Genomic DNA, 16,688 nt, shown 5'->3' on the forward strand with positions numbered 1-16,688 from the left:
CAAGTAAAAAAAAAACAAACAAAAAAACTTCCAATAATGGCTTCATACAAAAGAATAGCTATTTGGAAGTATTTTAAAAACATTATTACGGTGAAATATCTGACTAGAAATGTTAGGATAGCCAATTGTTCATTGTTATTTGTTTTCTTGTTTGTTTGTTTTCTCTCTATTTTCAGGCTCCTGTCCCACCAAACTATTCTATATTTCTTCTTCTTTCTCTCTGTTATTATAATATTCAGCTACATTTTTATTAGTGGATCATACAACTTTCTTTATGCATATATATTTCTTTAATTTAAAGAATGCCTAATTGAATTTATTATTTGCATAATTAAAGCGTGAAATATTCACAATTTTATCATAGAATATATGTAAATACAATGTAGCTCCATATTTTCATTATTATAACATGTAATATTGAATGGATGAAATTTACTTTTTTTTTGTCTCTGTATTGTAATTGTCCTTTTTTCAGAAACAAATTTAAATTTGCTGCTATTGTATAATGTGCAAACTTTTATTCAATTTTTTCCCCTCCAAGCTTGTAGAGTACCATTTTTTGGGACAGGAAGTAAATATATGTGTGACAGACTTTCTGTAGTACAGATATTTTATAAGTTATAAATATTTTTGACAGGTTAAATGGCCCCATATAAATGGTTGTTTGGTAATATAAGGCGAGGGTTATATTGCAAACAGTCATTTATATATGGCCATATAACCTGTCAGAAATATTTATAACAAATTTATAATACAGCAAGCATCTTATTTTGGAGAAAAAAGTGAGATTCCCTCATATATTGACAGCAGCCATGTTTATAAATCTATATAAACGTCACGAAAAGTGATGTCACAAACATGCAGTATTATAAGAAAGTATGGACAGATAATCAAAGTGCATATATATTTAGTCAAGACGATTATCTTGTCAATGATGTTCCTAAGTTATGTTTTACAGGGTTATCTACGCCTATAGAAAAGTCACAGTCATGGGACATTAAAAGAATTGTTAGCTCACCAGAGCCGAAGGCTCAGGGTGAGCTATTAGTATCAAAGGGGGATGCTCCGTTGTCCGTCGTCATGCGTCAACAATCATCTTCTTCTCTGAAACTACCAAGCAGATTTACTTCAAATTTGGTCTGTAGCATCCTTGTGACAGTCACACTTGAATTTGCTCATGTCATTCTAACTGGCCCCTTTTAGGGGTCAGCAGTGCTAAAAATAGAAAAAACTTTAAACATCTTCTTCTACAGAACTAATGGATGGATGATCACCAAACTTTGTCTGTAGCATTCTTGGGTAGTCTTTTATCAAGTTTGCTCATATTAATTTGATTGGCCCCTTTTAGGGGTCTCTAGGGCTAAAAATAGAAAAACCTTTAAACATCTTCTTCTACAGAACTAATGGATGGATGATCACCAAACTTTGTCTGTAGCATTTTTGGGTAATCTTTTATCAAGTTTGCTCACATTAATTTGATTGGCCCCTTTTATGGGCTGCTAAAGCTAAAAATAGAAAAACCTTTAAACATCTTCTTCTTCAGAACCAATTGATGGATGATCACCAAACTTTGTCTGTAGCATTGTTGGGTACTCTTTTATCAAGTTTGCTTATATTAATTTGATAAGCCCCTTTTACGGGCCACTAATGCTAAAATAGAAAAAACCTTCGAACATCATTTCCTACTGAAATAATTGATAGATGATCACCAAACTTTGTAGCATTCTTAGGTAGTCTTTTATCAAGTTTGCTCATATTAATTTGATTAGCCTCGTTTAAGCTAAAGCTTAAATGCCCCATGTCATGGCATTTCTTCAAATTATGTTTTAAACATATTCTATGTTCAAATTTAATATTAGAATATATTGACATTCCAACACTGAAAAGCAGTTGTTTCTGGTGAGCGACTCAGGGCCATCATGACCCTCTTGTTTTAAATATTGTTGTTTAGTAATGAAATTAAAACGTACCTAACATTATAAAAGTTGCAATATTTATGGGAAGCAAACTGCATATTGTTCGTTTAATTTTAGCAATTCATGATTTATTTGAGAAAGTTTTATGGAGTTGACCATCAGTCACTGTGTTTAATGTGTGTTAACATTCACAGTAAACTTGGAGAGAAAATCTGTTGTTACTTATGTTGTGAAGTTCTCTTACTATGTTTTATAAATTTGCTACAGTTTTCGTATACATGTAGATAATAAGCAGAATGAAATCTGGTTCATAGGATTAAAGGATTTATTAACCAGGTTTTCCGAAGGAAAAAACTGGTTATTAGATTGAGGTATGTCGGCGGGCGGGCGGACGGGCGGGCGTAAACAATTTCTTCTGTGCGCAACTCCTCCTACATTTTTCAACGGATTTTGACCAAACTTTCACAGAAGCTTTGTCATCAAGTGACCTGGCGCATATTGTCGGGGTTTTGTGATTGGATAATATTTGACCTAATTATGGCCCTTTGTTTTTTTTCCTTATATAGAATATATAGTGAATAATTTCTTCTGTGCCCAACTGTTCCTACATTTCTCAATGGATTTTGACCAAACTTTCACAGAGGCTTTGTACTCAAGTGCCCTGGCGCATATTGTCGGGGTTTTGTGATTGGATAATATTTGACCTAATTATGGCCCTTTGTTTTTTTTCCCAATATAGGATATATATAGTGAACAATTTTCTGTGCACAACTCCTCCTACATTTCTCCACAGAATTTGACCAAACTTTCACAGAAGCTTTGTCATCAAGTGCCTTGGGGGCATATTGTCAGGGTTTTGTGATTGTATAATATTTGACCTAATTATGGCCCTTTGTTTTTTTCCTAATACAGATAATATAGTGAACAATTTTTACCATGCGCAACTTCTCCTACATTTCTCAACAGATTTTGACCAAACTTTCACAGAAGCTTTGTTATCAAGTGCCCTGGCGCACATTATCGGGGTTTTGTGATTGGATAATATTTGACCTAATTATGGCCCTTTGTTTTTTTTCCTTATACAGAATATATAGTGAAAAAATTCTTCTGTGCTGAACTCCTACATTTCTCAACGGATTTTGTTCAAACTTTCACAGAAGCTTTGTCATCCAGTGCCCTGGCGCATATTGTCGGGGTTTTGTGATTGGATAATTTTTTATCTAATTATGGCCCTTTGTTTTTTTTCCTTATACAGAATATAATTATAGTGAACACTTCCTCTGTGGCAATTCCTCCTACATTATTCATGTTTTACATTGCACATAGTTACATTGTTTATTGCTTGTATTTGTATTTCAAATACAACATATTTATCTACAATGGTGATAATTGAAAACCTGGTTTCATGGCATTGCCATGTTTCTTGTTTAAACTTTGTGTGATTAGGCATATGATATCACAGAAACATTGTAACTGAAAAAAATGGGGAAGGTGGGGGGGGGGGGGCAGCAGATAGCCCATCTTGTTTTACATGTTTTCTACCAAATTATGAAATATGTAAAACAAAATTGATGAAAAAAGTAATGATATTTTTATGTTTGGATTTGATATTATTTTGATTATGTTGAAATTCATGATTTAAAAAAAAAAAAGAGAAAATAATCCGTTCTATATCAGACAGAACATTTTTGTGGAAGGTACCAATTTTTATCTTAAAAAGTCTTGTATACACACACTATCAAGCTATTTGATTTTGTCAGCACACAATTTTGCTGTTTTTATTTGTACATAATTTACACATTTTGTATAACATTATACATAGATTGCTTCAATAATCTCTGGCATGGCTGGAGAGTTTGACATACTAATCGTCTGCATGTTGCATGACCTTCACCTTTCATACTTTCAGATCACAGGGTCTATCAAACCCGTACCGCTACTCTGCCGGGTCCGGTCTTAACTCCACAACATCCTATCAGTCCTCCTATATCCCCTATTACAAACGACAACAGCTTGAAAATGAACGAAAAGAGCGGGAAAAGGCAGACAAAGAAGCGGAAAATAAGGAGAATAATAGAATATCAGCGCCAACATCACTGCCAGTATCAACTACGTCCTCCACTATCTCAACAACAACAACAACATCTGGTTCAACTACTATCACTACCCCAACATCCTCATTTACTCATTATCGGAAGTAAGTTTGTCATCTTCATCCATTTACATCTATTCAATCATTTATTATTTATTTAGATTATTCATTATATTTAATTTTTCATCATATCCGCATATCTCATAACTTTCATATATTTTAATTTTTAAGCTTATGTTTTGCTTTGAACCATTTGTTTTAATTCAGGTGTCAGAGTTAATTTCAACTCAGGGTCCTCTTTTTAATTTAAACTGTAAGTCAAAAAATGAGCATAATATAACAGATGAATCTTGTGTTTCACATTCATATTGATATTTACTAGTCTCATATAATGAGGTTCTCATTCTTGTTTCTTGAATTGTTCTCTGTCTAAACAAAACTTGGTTACCATCCCTAGACCATAATAAAGGTAAGTAAACTGAAATGATATTCATAATGAGTACATGGCCACAATCTTAGACAATAACTTTTTTGAAATTTTTATAAAAATAAAACAAGAGTGACATTTTACCCAGAATCTTTGTATTGAATTTGATGGATATTTCTGGTCTTAAAAAGTGGTTTTAGAATAAGAAAATTATATTTGTCTGTAGTCAGTCAGCATATTGTACGTAACAAATCATCCTGTTAGAACGTTTATAACAAAGTCTTAATTGTGTTTTTGTTAATTGTCAATAATTAACATTATCGTTGATGCTCATATTTCATTCATTTCATTATCTCTGCAATACATGTTCTAACAATTATGTTATATTTTATTACCCTGATAATAGTAATGTGTTTGCTAGGGTTTTTATCTAACAGATATGACAGTTTGATTCACCGCATGGCACAATAACTAAACTTAAAACTTATAAATGTTTTTACTGTCAGTGTAAATGTGTGCGGCAGTATTGACTGGACTGTGATACCAGTATAGAGCTAGGTCAGCTTGTAGCATGACCAGATTCTATACTGTTGACGGCTCAGTTTTAATTCCTTGATCATCAAATTCCTTAAAACTTCAATGGTGTGCTATTAGCTCCAAGCAGAGACCGTCCATTCTGCAAACTAAAATGGTTGACAGTTAAATAAATTAACTCTGAACCACAAAGATACATCAGGTAATGACCCTACAATTGACACATATATTATAATTACTCTAGGTCGTACGAGCCGCCAAAAAGAGATGAGGAGACTGAGATGTTAAGAAAAGTTCGAGCCAAACGTGCAAGAGAAACTAGGAGGTCTACTCAAGTATGAGCTTTTAGTACAATCATTATAATGTTCATAAAAAAACAACATGTTACTGATTGCAATAACCTGATATCTTTCCTGTCTCCTAAACGAATGAATAAAAATTATACAGAAAATGGGAAAAGTAATAAGAAGTAATTTGGAGTATTGTGGATTTAGTGTTTTAGTAGAACTTCCATTTTCATAGAAACATTAATGGATGGTTCAGTTATAATGTAATAATTATTCAAAACAAAAGCCTTTGTAATAGACATTGATAATTGTCAATTTTATAACTCCCCACTTCTGATGTAAAGTTATTGCATAGCACCAAATCACTTAATATGATTCTTTAGAACTTGTTATCATGCTAAATGATAAAATACGATTTAAATTACCGGGGTGTCACTCTTGAGGGGTTTTCAAAAAACCCAATAAGTTTTACGAAAAAGCCCCTCCATTGACCCTGTGAAACACTCATCGGCCACCACGACGGATCGCACAAAATTATCTAGTGAAGATAGAAAATCTCAGGATACAACTGACTCTGTAAATAAAGACACTATATCTCGTGATAGGGACATTAGCAGTCGACTATCTGCGGATGTTTCTAGTAATTTACGACGGACAAATTCCGCTCTTGATTCAGATAGCTCCTCTTTGTCTTCATGGCGTCGTTCACGTGATATAGAAGGAAGTAAAAAAGACGTAAGTTGTGAATTTGATGAAGTCTTAATTAAGTATTTTTCAGGTATTACTATAATGTCTTTATAGAAATACATGCAGAGATCTGCCGAGGACGCGATTTTGTGCCATTGGCGCTAAAAAAATGAGAATGGCGCAGGAAAATCGGCAGCAAAGGGCCAAGGGCGCATCTAAAATCTGTGCCAGACTTATATGAAAAACAAAAACTGTCCGCTGTGGTTATTTAGTCATCCAGTCAAAACTGGTACCGACAGCAACAGTTACCCATTCCCCCTGTAATTACGCATATTCTTGAGTTTATCCATTCACCTATAGCCTTTTGTTTCACTTTATCTACTTACCGCATTTCTTTTCATAATCCCTTTCCCACCACAAATACTCATTTCTTCTACCGTAAATTTAATCAATAAAACAAACAAAACAAAAAAATTATACAACTACTTAATATTTAAAATGATTATCAGTAACTGAAAAAAAAAGTGTTGCTATTTTTAGAAAAGCTGTAAGTTGCAGTATAATCTGACAGGTGTACATCTTGAATTCCCCTAAGGTCACTCAAGTTCACGCACACTTTGGCTGATGAAGTGTAAAAAAAATATGTCTATTTCGTCATCAGAATATTTGACAGGGCGATAAACCAATCAGGGAAACATTATGCATGACTTTTTCAATGATCAAAAAGTCTGTCGGCTAGTGTCTTTGATGTATGCTCTCTACACAGAGGCATACAAGGAGTAATAAAAGCCGTCAATATACATTGTGACAGGGACATTTGGTGCAATTATTAGTATGAACAATTAAATGGATAATGCACAGTATTAGACACTAGAAATTATGTGGATAAATTATGCAAATCAGATTTTTGAGCAGCCATTTGAAAAAAAGTTTTGCCTGCAATTAATATTAGTTAGAAACTTACTGTCTAGGCATTTTTTTAATTATTGGTTATACTGAATCATAAGTGAACCACTTGTCATAAAATATGATTTAAGTTCCATTACAAAGGAAATTCAATTATCTACAAAAATTTTAACAGTCATTTAAGTCAATGTTTACTTATTTTCCCAAGGCCCGTACTTTGGTCAAAATGGCCCATCATTTTCAGACCAAGTGGGCCCAGTACTTTCAAATTCTCGGCAGATCTCTGTACATGTATATAATATTTAAGGACATTCACACTAAGAAGTAAATGTTAACTATGACTTTTGTAACTGACAATGTTTAATTTTCAATGCAGAATAATTTCCAAGCTTTGTGTTTATTGCTATATTCATACGCAATTTTATTAAAGCTCTTTTGAATATGATCTGACATGCAATTTTCAAGGAAACACTGTTTCTGAGTGTAACGATTGTTACTTTTTATGACATAAAGATGCAGTTATAAGTATTTTGCAACAAGGCCTCTTAAATGATATTATTTTGCTGTTGGTCTCATTTAAATGGTGTGCATTTGCTGACAATTCTTGAAACTGACTTATGCTTTTGACATGTATACGGTACTAATGATATACATTTGTTGTAAGCCATTACACCTGTGATATATTAATCACAAGTTACAGGTACTATTAAGGCTAGTTTAAGATCTATTACGAAGGCACTTGATTGATAGAAACTGTTTTATTTGTTATAGGATGATACGGCTACAAGAAGTAGTAGTTTTCGACGGTCCCGCGCGGAAAGAGATCTTACCAGTAGTGCTCCTTCTAGTAGCTTCTATTCCACAGATTCAAGTAAGTTTCTAATAACAAGACTTACAACACCTCAATATATTAACAGCTGATAAAATTTTAATACATAGATTCAGTTTATCTTTTTTTCTTACTTTACTGATTCAAAGTAAGTTGTGCGGAGAAGTGTAGCTTTTTGTGAAGGACAGATATATCCAGAAACACTGGTAAAACCAACTTTTGCCTCGTAAAAAACTGAAATCATAAAATACTTGTATAAAAATGATTTTGAACCATGACAAGCATAGGGTTTTGTAATTTTATTGTATCTGCACAATATTTATGTAATTTTTATTCTCTCTCTATTTCTTCAGCAAAAGTACCTCGAAATCGTTCAGATCGTGCTGAACGAAATGCCTTATCAGTAGCAGATATAGGAAATACTAGTCTAGGTGGAAGTGTTAATTTAACTAGGTCAACATCTTTACGAACGGATAGATTACGATCAACAGAGGACGATGCTAGCAGAGTTGAATTACGTCGGGAAAGAGAAAAAGATCGCGAAAAAGAGAAAGAAAAAGGTGAGACTTCATTTACATTGTTGATAAACAGCTGATTTCTTTATGAATATGTTTTGACATAATTTATAAGTAATTATTACTTCTCCTATCCAAAATAACGGCATCTAAGATGTTATTTTACAAGCAAAGTTGAAAATTAAAGGCTATTATGTGTCATAGAGACACTGGCAATCTCCATAAAAGTAATGGTAAACGGTTTACATGTAGTTATGACTTTCGAAAACATAAAGGGACATTTCAGGAATTTTTAGATAGACATAAAATTGAGAAATTTGGGGAGGGGTGTATTTGTATGTACACATGATTGTTATGTTTTTGCATAAAGTTTACCGTATACTATAATAGCAAAAAAGTTCTGATATTTTTCAAACCAATGAATTTTATACTCCTTCCCTTGATTGAGTGATATACATGATCATTTTTGTTGTTATAGAAATAGATAAAGATGACAAGGGTGATAAAGATGACAAACGTCCCGAGTCAGCAGCTATACGCAGTCGTAGAATGCGACGGGAGCGAAGATCTACTGGTATAGCTAATTACACTCCAGAGGTAAATATCATATCTCCAGAAGTCTTTATATTTTAAAGCAGTATGCCTCCAGATTCATGAAAATTTTGGAAATGTATTAAACAGTAAAATATTGTGTCAGAGGTGTACAAATAAAGTAATTTACATATTGAAATCCAAGAAAATACCAAAAGGAGGTCAACATATGCAAAAACAGCCCTTACTGCGTTAGTAACACAGTAGAAATATGTTGATAAAATTCTGCAAAATCAATTTTAAACTGCACTTAATATTTAAAATTTAACTTGGATCTTGAATGTTTTTTACCTTTCTTAAAATGTTAAGGTAGACCATGGGTAATGCATTACCTCCACTTTGAAGAGTATTCAAATAGGCTAGAATCGCTTGTAAACTACATTGAAATTGAGGGGCGTGGGTTCAAACCCCAGAAGGGGCAACTTTTTTTTTCTTTCTTTTTTTCTTTTTAACATTATTTATGTATCCCTCTGATCCCTTATGGAAGAAAAAAAGTTTAATTTAAATTATATAATTATTTTAGGTATTTTTTTGCTAAATAATGCCAAAATTTATAGCAAATATGATACCAGATATTTTCAAAGTTCGATAAAATAAAAACTACACGGTAAAAGTATTTTATATTTTGCATGATCAACTAATATACCTTTGAGAAAATTTAGGCAAACTTTGAAAACAGACCCTCATTTCGATAAATTTTAGGGATATTTTGAATAAGGCATTTTAGATAGGGAAATGGTAAAATTAGTGTTAAAAGTGGGTGGGGTAGGGTAACATTTTTATACATATTAAGAACATTTTGTTTAGAAACAAACATTTTGCTCGTGTAATGTGTTACCTGAATGTTATTATTTGTTTCTTAACAATAAGCAATAGAAAAACATTTTTTATAATGATGATATTACAGATTATTTACAGTTTCCTCATTTCTGAAAATAAGCCCTTCTAATGGCAAGGTCTTAGTTCAGAAATATATCCATAACTCATAAACCACACGGTAAATTTTATTTAAATTTTGCATACAGGTGACCTTGAAGACATATAACTGTCCTATGTTGTCAATTTTACAGTTCCTTATGGTGCCCATTACCCATGGTCTACCTTAATACATTTTTCTCAATATTGATTTTCTTGAAATATTTTGGCTCATCTGGAGGCGTGCAGCTTTAAACATGCAAACGATATATCTGATATGGTAACATTTGTATAAAAATTTATGTCTGACAAATTTTTTCTAGATTTTTCTTTCTTTGGTTTTTGTTTTGTTTTGTTTTTTATTAGCTCACATTTAACTGACAATGAACTAGGATGCAAAGTCCACAAAATGTCACCTTTTATGACAAATTCCACTAAAGAATATTTCCTGTAATATATAAGAAAACAACAACTCGGTTTATTTTTAGCTCACCTGTCACAAAGTGACAGGGTGAGCTTTTGTGATCGCTTTTCGTCCGGCGTCCGTCCGTCTGGCGTCCGTAAACTTTTACTTTAAATGACATCTCCTCATAAACCACTAAGCCAATTTCATCCAAACTTCACATGAATGTTCCTTTGGTGGTCACCTTTGAAAATTGTTCAAAGAATTTAATTCCATGCAGAACTCTGGTTGCCATGGCAACCAAAAGAAAAAACTTTAAATATCTTCTTCTAAAAAATCCAAAGAGCTAGAGCTTAGATATTTGGCATGAAACATCTTCTAGTGAGTGTCTACCAAGTTTGTTCAAATAAAAGCCCTGGGGTCAAAATTGGCTCCGCCCCGGGGGGTCATTGATTTTCCCTATATGCATATAGTAAAACCTTAAAAAATCTTCTTTAAAAGAACCCAAAGATCTATAGCTAAGATATTTAGCATGAAACATCCTCTAATGGGTGTCTACCAAGTTTGTTCAAATAAAAGCCTTGGGGTCAAAATTGGCCCTGCCCCAGGGGGTCATTCCCTATATTCCTATAGTAAAAACTTAAAAAATCTTCTTTTAAAGAACCCACAGAGCTAGAGCTAAGATATTTAGCATGAAACATCCTCTAATGGATGTCTACCAAGTTTGTTCAAATAAGAGCCCTGGGGTCAAAATTGGCCCTGCGTCGGGGGTCATTGATTTTCCTTATATGTGTATAGCAAAAACTTAAAAATCTTCTTGTAAAGAACCTCAAGACCTAGAGCTAAGATATTTAGCATGAAACATCCTCTAATGGGTGTCTACCAAGTTTGTTCAAATAAAAGCCCTGGGGTCAAAATTGGGGGTCATTGATTTTTCTTATATGTGTATAGCAAAAACTTTAAAAATCTTCTTTGAAAAAAACAAATAGCTAGAGTTTAGAAACTAAGCTTGAAACATCTTCTAGTGAGTGTCTACCAGGTTTGTTGTCATAAAAGCCCTGGGGTCAAAAATTGGCCCTGCGTCGGGGGTCATTCAGTTTCCTTATACATGTATAACAAAAACTTAAAAAATCTTCTTTGAAAAAACTCAAATAGCTAGAGTTTAGATATTAAGCACGAAGCATCTTCTTGTGAGTGTCTACAAAATTTGTTCAAATAAAAGCCCTGGGGTCAAAATTGGCCCAGCCCCGGTGACATTGATTTTCCTTATATGTGTATAGCAAAAACTTAAAAATCTTCTTTGAAAAAACCAGAATAGCTAGAGTTTAGATATTAAGCATGAAACATTTTCTAGTAAGTGTCTACAAAGATTGTTCAAATAAAAGCCCTTGGGTCAAAACTGGCCCTGCCCCAGGTGTGTCATTGTTTTTAACTATATGTTTAAAGAAAAAACTTGACCAGCTAGACCTTAGATGTTTAGCATGAAACATCTTCTAATGGGTGTCTACCAAGTTTGTTCAAATAAAAGCCCTGGGGTTTAAACTGGCCCCGCTCCGGGGGCCTATATACAGGTGAGCGACTTCAGGGCCATCATGGCCCTCTTGTTGCAAAATAAGGCATATTTTATTGTAGAAATGATTTTAAATTTTAATTATCTACAGTTGAATTGAAATATTATTTCATGGGAAATAGACTTAGATTGTTAATTTTGACTTCTTGAAGCTTTTGACAATTCTTGTAAATAAAACATTTTAATTTGTAGAACATTTTATTTCTGAGGAAACTGTATGTTTATTTTGGAAGCTTTGGAAGCTGTTGTGAGAAAATTAAAATTTGCAAACAAGCCTGAAAAAGTAGTGAACAATTAAAGTTCTTGTTTTTGTTTGAATTTGTCATTTTAAATGTTTCCCATTTCTTGATTAAATGATTATACTACTAGGGTTGCAGTTAGATTCATGGCATCATATACATGACAACATTATACAGTATATTGAAAACTAGAATAATATTTATGTTTAGGTTATAAAAAGGATAAGAGAAAGTGCCCAGCAGTGGGCAGACGAGAAAGTAGGTTAAATCAGTGTTTACATGTCACCATTTAAATACCCTGATTTTTACATGGATATCACAATTGATCAGTTGTAAAACCAATGGCTTACCAGGGATTTATCTGTAACAAGTAGAATGGTAAACATATAAAAAGGGATAAAAGTAGGGTTTTATTGTTTTTTAACTTCATAAGAGACTTCTTTCTTGTTTGAGAGAGAGTTACCTATTGTTCTATTTACCATTATCTCAATAAAAGTATGTTTATCACATAAATCACCGGGCAGGAGTGTAATAAAGCCATTTAATAAAAACCAATATTACACTAGTGTAATAACACTTCGATGTGACATCATTTGCGCTATATATTAACTGGAGAATAGGATGGCATTTAGTAAATTAGCAAGGAACATCAGTAAAGTTAATTACCTTCCAATATGAAGCTAAACTACTGTCACAAACAGTTAATAGACCTGAACAATATCCGCATAATTTGCTTGGTTTCTTCTTAGAGTATAAAGCTTTAGCAAAACATGACCTATTGATGTTGATTTGTATTACCCAACATCATAACAAGACATGCAAAAATAGTTTTGGCCATGCATGGTTAACTGATATTTCCTTAAATTTTCCAATACATTTGAATATATATGTAAATTGCAGGGGAAATTGTTACAGTAAATCAATTTTGATATCCATGGAAGAAGTCAATTTTGTATATGTGAAAAGGGTCACTTTTTTCCCATGTGTTTGTGAAATCTAATACTGAACAAAGACTATAATTAAAATTGTAACACACACAGGTATAGAGGATTTCTACCCCTCAAGAAAACAAATCAGATACCATGTTTGCAGTTTTTTTGTTTTATATTTTTAGCTCACATGTCACAAAGTGACAGGGTGAGCTTTTGTTATCGCTTTTCGTCCGGCGTCCGTCCGGCGTCCGTCCGTCCGTCGTCCGTCTGTAAACTTTTGCTTTAAATGACATCTCCTCATAAACCACTGCGCAAATTTCATCCAAACTTCACAGGAATGTTCCTTTGGTGGTCACCTTTAAAATTTGTTCAAAGAATTTAATTCTATGCAGAACTCTGGTTGCCATGGCAACCGAAAGAAAAATCTTTAAATATCTTCTTTTAAACAACCCTAAGAGCTAGAGCTTAGATATTTGGCATGAAACATCTTCTAGTGAGTGTCTACCAAGTTTGTTCAAATAAAAGCCCTGGGGTCAAAATTGGCCCCGCCCCAGGGGGTCATTGATTTTCCCTATATGCATATAGTAAAAACTTAAAAAATCTTCTTTTAAAGAACCCAAAGAGCTAGAGCTAAGATATTTGGCATGAAACATCTTCTAGTGAGTGTCTACCAAGTTTGTTCAAAAAAAAGCCCTGGGGTCAAAATTGGCCCCGCCCCGGGGGTCATTGATTTTCCCTATATGCATATAGTAAAAACTTAAAAAATCTTCTTTTAAAGAACCGTAAGAGCTAGAGCTTAGATATTTGGCATGAAACATCTTCTAGTGAATGTCTACCAAGTTTGTTCAAATAAAAGCCCTGGGGTCAAAATTGGCCCCGCCCCAGGGGGTCATTGATTTTCCCTATATGCATATAGTAAAAACTTAAAAAATCTCCTTTTAAGAACCGTAAGAGCTAAGATATTTGGCATGAAACATCTTCTAGTGAGTGTCTACCAAGTTTGTTCAAATAAAAGCCCTGGGGTCAAATTGGCTCCGCCGTGGGGGGTCATTGATTTTCCCTATATGCATATAGTAAAAACTTAAAAAATCTTCTTTTAAAGAACCGTAAGAGCTAGAGCTTAGATATTTGGCATGAAGCATCTTCTAATGAGTGTCTACCAAGTTTGTTCAAATAAAAGCCCTGGGGTCAAAATTGGCCTGCCCCAGGGGGTCATTGATTTTCCCTATATGCATATAGTAAAAACTTGAAAAAATCTTCTTTTAAAGAACCCAAAGAGCTAGAGCTAAGATATTTAGCATGAAACATCTTCTAATGAGTGTCTACCAAGTTTGTTCAAATAAAAGCCCTGGGGTCAAAATTGGCCCTGCCCCAGGGGGTCATAGATTTTCCCTATATGCATATAGTAAAAACTTAAAAAATCTTCTTTTAAAGAACTCAAAGAGCTAGAGCTAAGATATTTGGCATGAAACATCTTCTAGTTAGTGTCTACCAAGTTTGTTCAAATAAAAGCCCTGGGGTCAAAATTGGCCCCGCCCCGGGGGGTCATTGATTTTCCCTATATGCATATAGTAAAAACTTAAAAAATCTTCTTTTAAAGAACCGTAAGAGCTAGAGCTTAGATATTTGGCATGGAACATCTTCTAGTAAATGTCTACCAAGTTTGTTCAAATAAAAGCCCTGGGGTCAAAATTGGCCCCGCCCCAGGGGGTCATTGATTTTCCCTATATGCATATAGTAAAAACTTAAAAAATCTTCTTTTAAAGAACCATAAGAGCTAGAGCTAAGATATTTAGCATGAAACATCTTCTTATGAGTGTCTACCAAGTTTGTTCAAATAAAAGCCCTGGGGTCAAAATTGGCCCCGCCCCAGGGGGTCATTGATTTTCCATACAGCATATAGTAAAAACTTAAAAAATCTTCTTTTAAAGAACTCAAAGAGCTAGAGCTAAGATATTTAGCATGAAACATGTTCTAATGGGTGTCTACCAAGTATGTTCAAATAAAAGCCCTGGGGTCAAAACTGGCCCCGCCCCGGGGGGTCATTGATTTTCCTTATATGTGTATAGCAAAAACTTAAAAATCTTCTTTTAAAAAACCCAATGAGCTAGAACTTAGATGTTTAGCATGAAACATCTTCTTATGGGTGTCTACCAAGTCTGTTCAAATAAACAAATAAAAGCCCTTGGGTAAAAATTGGCCGGGGGGGGGGCTATATACAGGTGAGCGACCTCAGGGCCATCATGGCCCTCTTGTTATTTTTGTTAAAAAAAAGGTGAAGGAACTTCTGATTAGTTTCAAATGTACACTAGATTAGTTTGTCGTGACGCACATACTTATTAACAATCCAACTTGAAATTTAAAAAAAATCCCCAGGTATTAAACAAGTTATGTGTAGTTCAAGGAGTTTAAGGTAATATGCTAAATATCTTGTGCAGTAGTATATTTTTTACATGAGATAAATTATAGAGCCTGCTCATCCTATTGTCTTATATACTGATTAGAGAGAGTTTATACAAGTTCTTGCTAATTTGACAATTTTTGATGGAGATAACTATATGTTCTAAACCATTTTTTATCTGACATTAATTTGATTAAAGATAAAGAAATTCATGCTTCACTAATGTATGGAAAAATTCTGTGGAAAAGTTGGCATCAACATGTTGAAAAATATAATTCTATTATAAATGAACTACTTTTACAAAGTGGTGTAAATTTTGCTTCACCTTTGATGAAGAACAATTGAAAATTTTCAGGCTTTTTTTCCTTATTCCAAATATACTTAAAAACAGTATTATTTCTAATTATTATCTTAAATTAAAAAAATGAATTTTTGTGTCCAAACAAGTAGTAATTGACTTTGTTCTGCTTCAGATTTGGCGTGCCATTTATGATTTTTCAAAGATTTCAAAACTATATAAGTAAACTAAAGCAACCTAAACTTTTAAAGAGTATTGCCTGACTGTGCATATGCTCAGGCTGGCCGGAGAAAACTGACTCTACACTGGTAGAAAACACTTGCCATAGACCATACATTTATTATAATCATAAGGGAAGTTAACCATGTTATTCTATGTTGCAGAATAAAGATGATGAAGATGAAAAAGACAAAGAAAATAAAGATGACAATAAAGATGAAATCAAAACAGAAGTAGCAGATGATAAGGTAAGAAACTATATAATGTTTAAAGTGAGTTTTCAGATTGGAATCTTAATTTAATTACTCCATTTTTTTGTCTCACAAATCTCTGTACTTGGTTAGAAGCTTTTCATTTTGCATGCTTGAAGTCAAGATGAGGTTTTGTCAGGAGAAGACCTACAAACCTAATAAAATTTTCAGTTCCTTCCAAAATACAAGATTAAACATAAGCAAGATCAGCCTTTGTTCACATAACGCCCCCCCACCCCACAATATCCAAAAGCATTCAAAAACAGCAGAGAGTTTGCAAGGAATTACTGAATTCCTGCTTGTGAGGAATTCCCTGTCCCTGTTTGTGAGGAATTCCCTGTATGTGAGGATTTCCCTGTTTGTGAGGAATTCCCTGTATGTGAGGATTTCCCTGTTTTTGAGGAATTCCCTGTATGTGAGGATTTCCCTGTTTGTGAGGAATTCCCTGTATGTTAGGATTTCCCTGTTTGTAAGAAATTCCCTGTATATTAGGAATTCCCTGTATGTGAGTATTTCCCTGTTTGTAAGGAATTCCCTGTATGTTAGGATTTCCCTGTTTGTAAGGAATTCCCTGTATATTAGGAATTCCCTGTATGTGAGGATTTCCCTGTTTGTAAGGAATTCCCTGTATATTAGGAATTCCCAGTATGTGAGTAATTTGGAATTTACTTAAGTG

General features: G+C 33.6%; 1 protein-coding gene across 1 annotated transcript in view; it reads left to right on the forward strand.

Annotated features, from left to right (window-relative positions):
- The window catches only part of LOC132740988 (protein phosphatase 1 regulatory subunit 12A-like), a 94,511-nt gene that overhangs the window by 49,313 nt on the left and 28,510 nt on the right, over nt 1-16,688 (forward strand). Inside the window, exons 16-23 of the mRNA XM_060729061.1 lie at nt 3,826-4,113; nt 5,214-5,304; nt 5,685-5,701; nt 5,736-5,991; nt 7,621-7,720; nt 8,032-8,238; nt 8,672-8,790; nt 15,926-16,009. Of these exons, the coding sequence (XP_060585044.1) occupies nt 3,826-4,113; nt 5,214-5,304; nt 5,685-5,701; nt 5,736-5,991; nt 7,621-7,720; nt 8,032-8,238; nt 8,672-8,790; nt 15,926-16,009 (1,162 nt within the window). The remainder of the gene's footprint in view (nt 1-3,825; nt 4,114-5,213; nt 5,305-5,684; nt 5,702-5,735; nt 5,992-7,620; nt 7,721-8,031; nt 8,239-8,671; nt 8,791-15,925; nt 16,010-16,688) is intronic.

This window comes from Ruditapes philippinarum, unplaced genomic scaffold (genome assembly GCF_026571515.1).
Source record: "Ruditapes philippinarum isolate M1 unplaced genomic scaffold, ASM2657151v2 ctg411_1_1_1_1, whole genome shotgun sequence".
Lineage (NCBI taxonomy): Eukaryota > Metazoa > Mollusca > Bivalvia > Venerida > Veneridae > Ruditapes > Ruditapes philippinarum.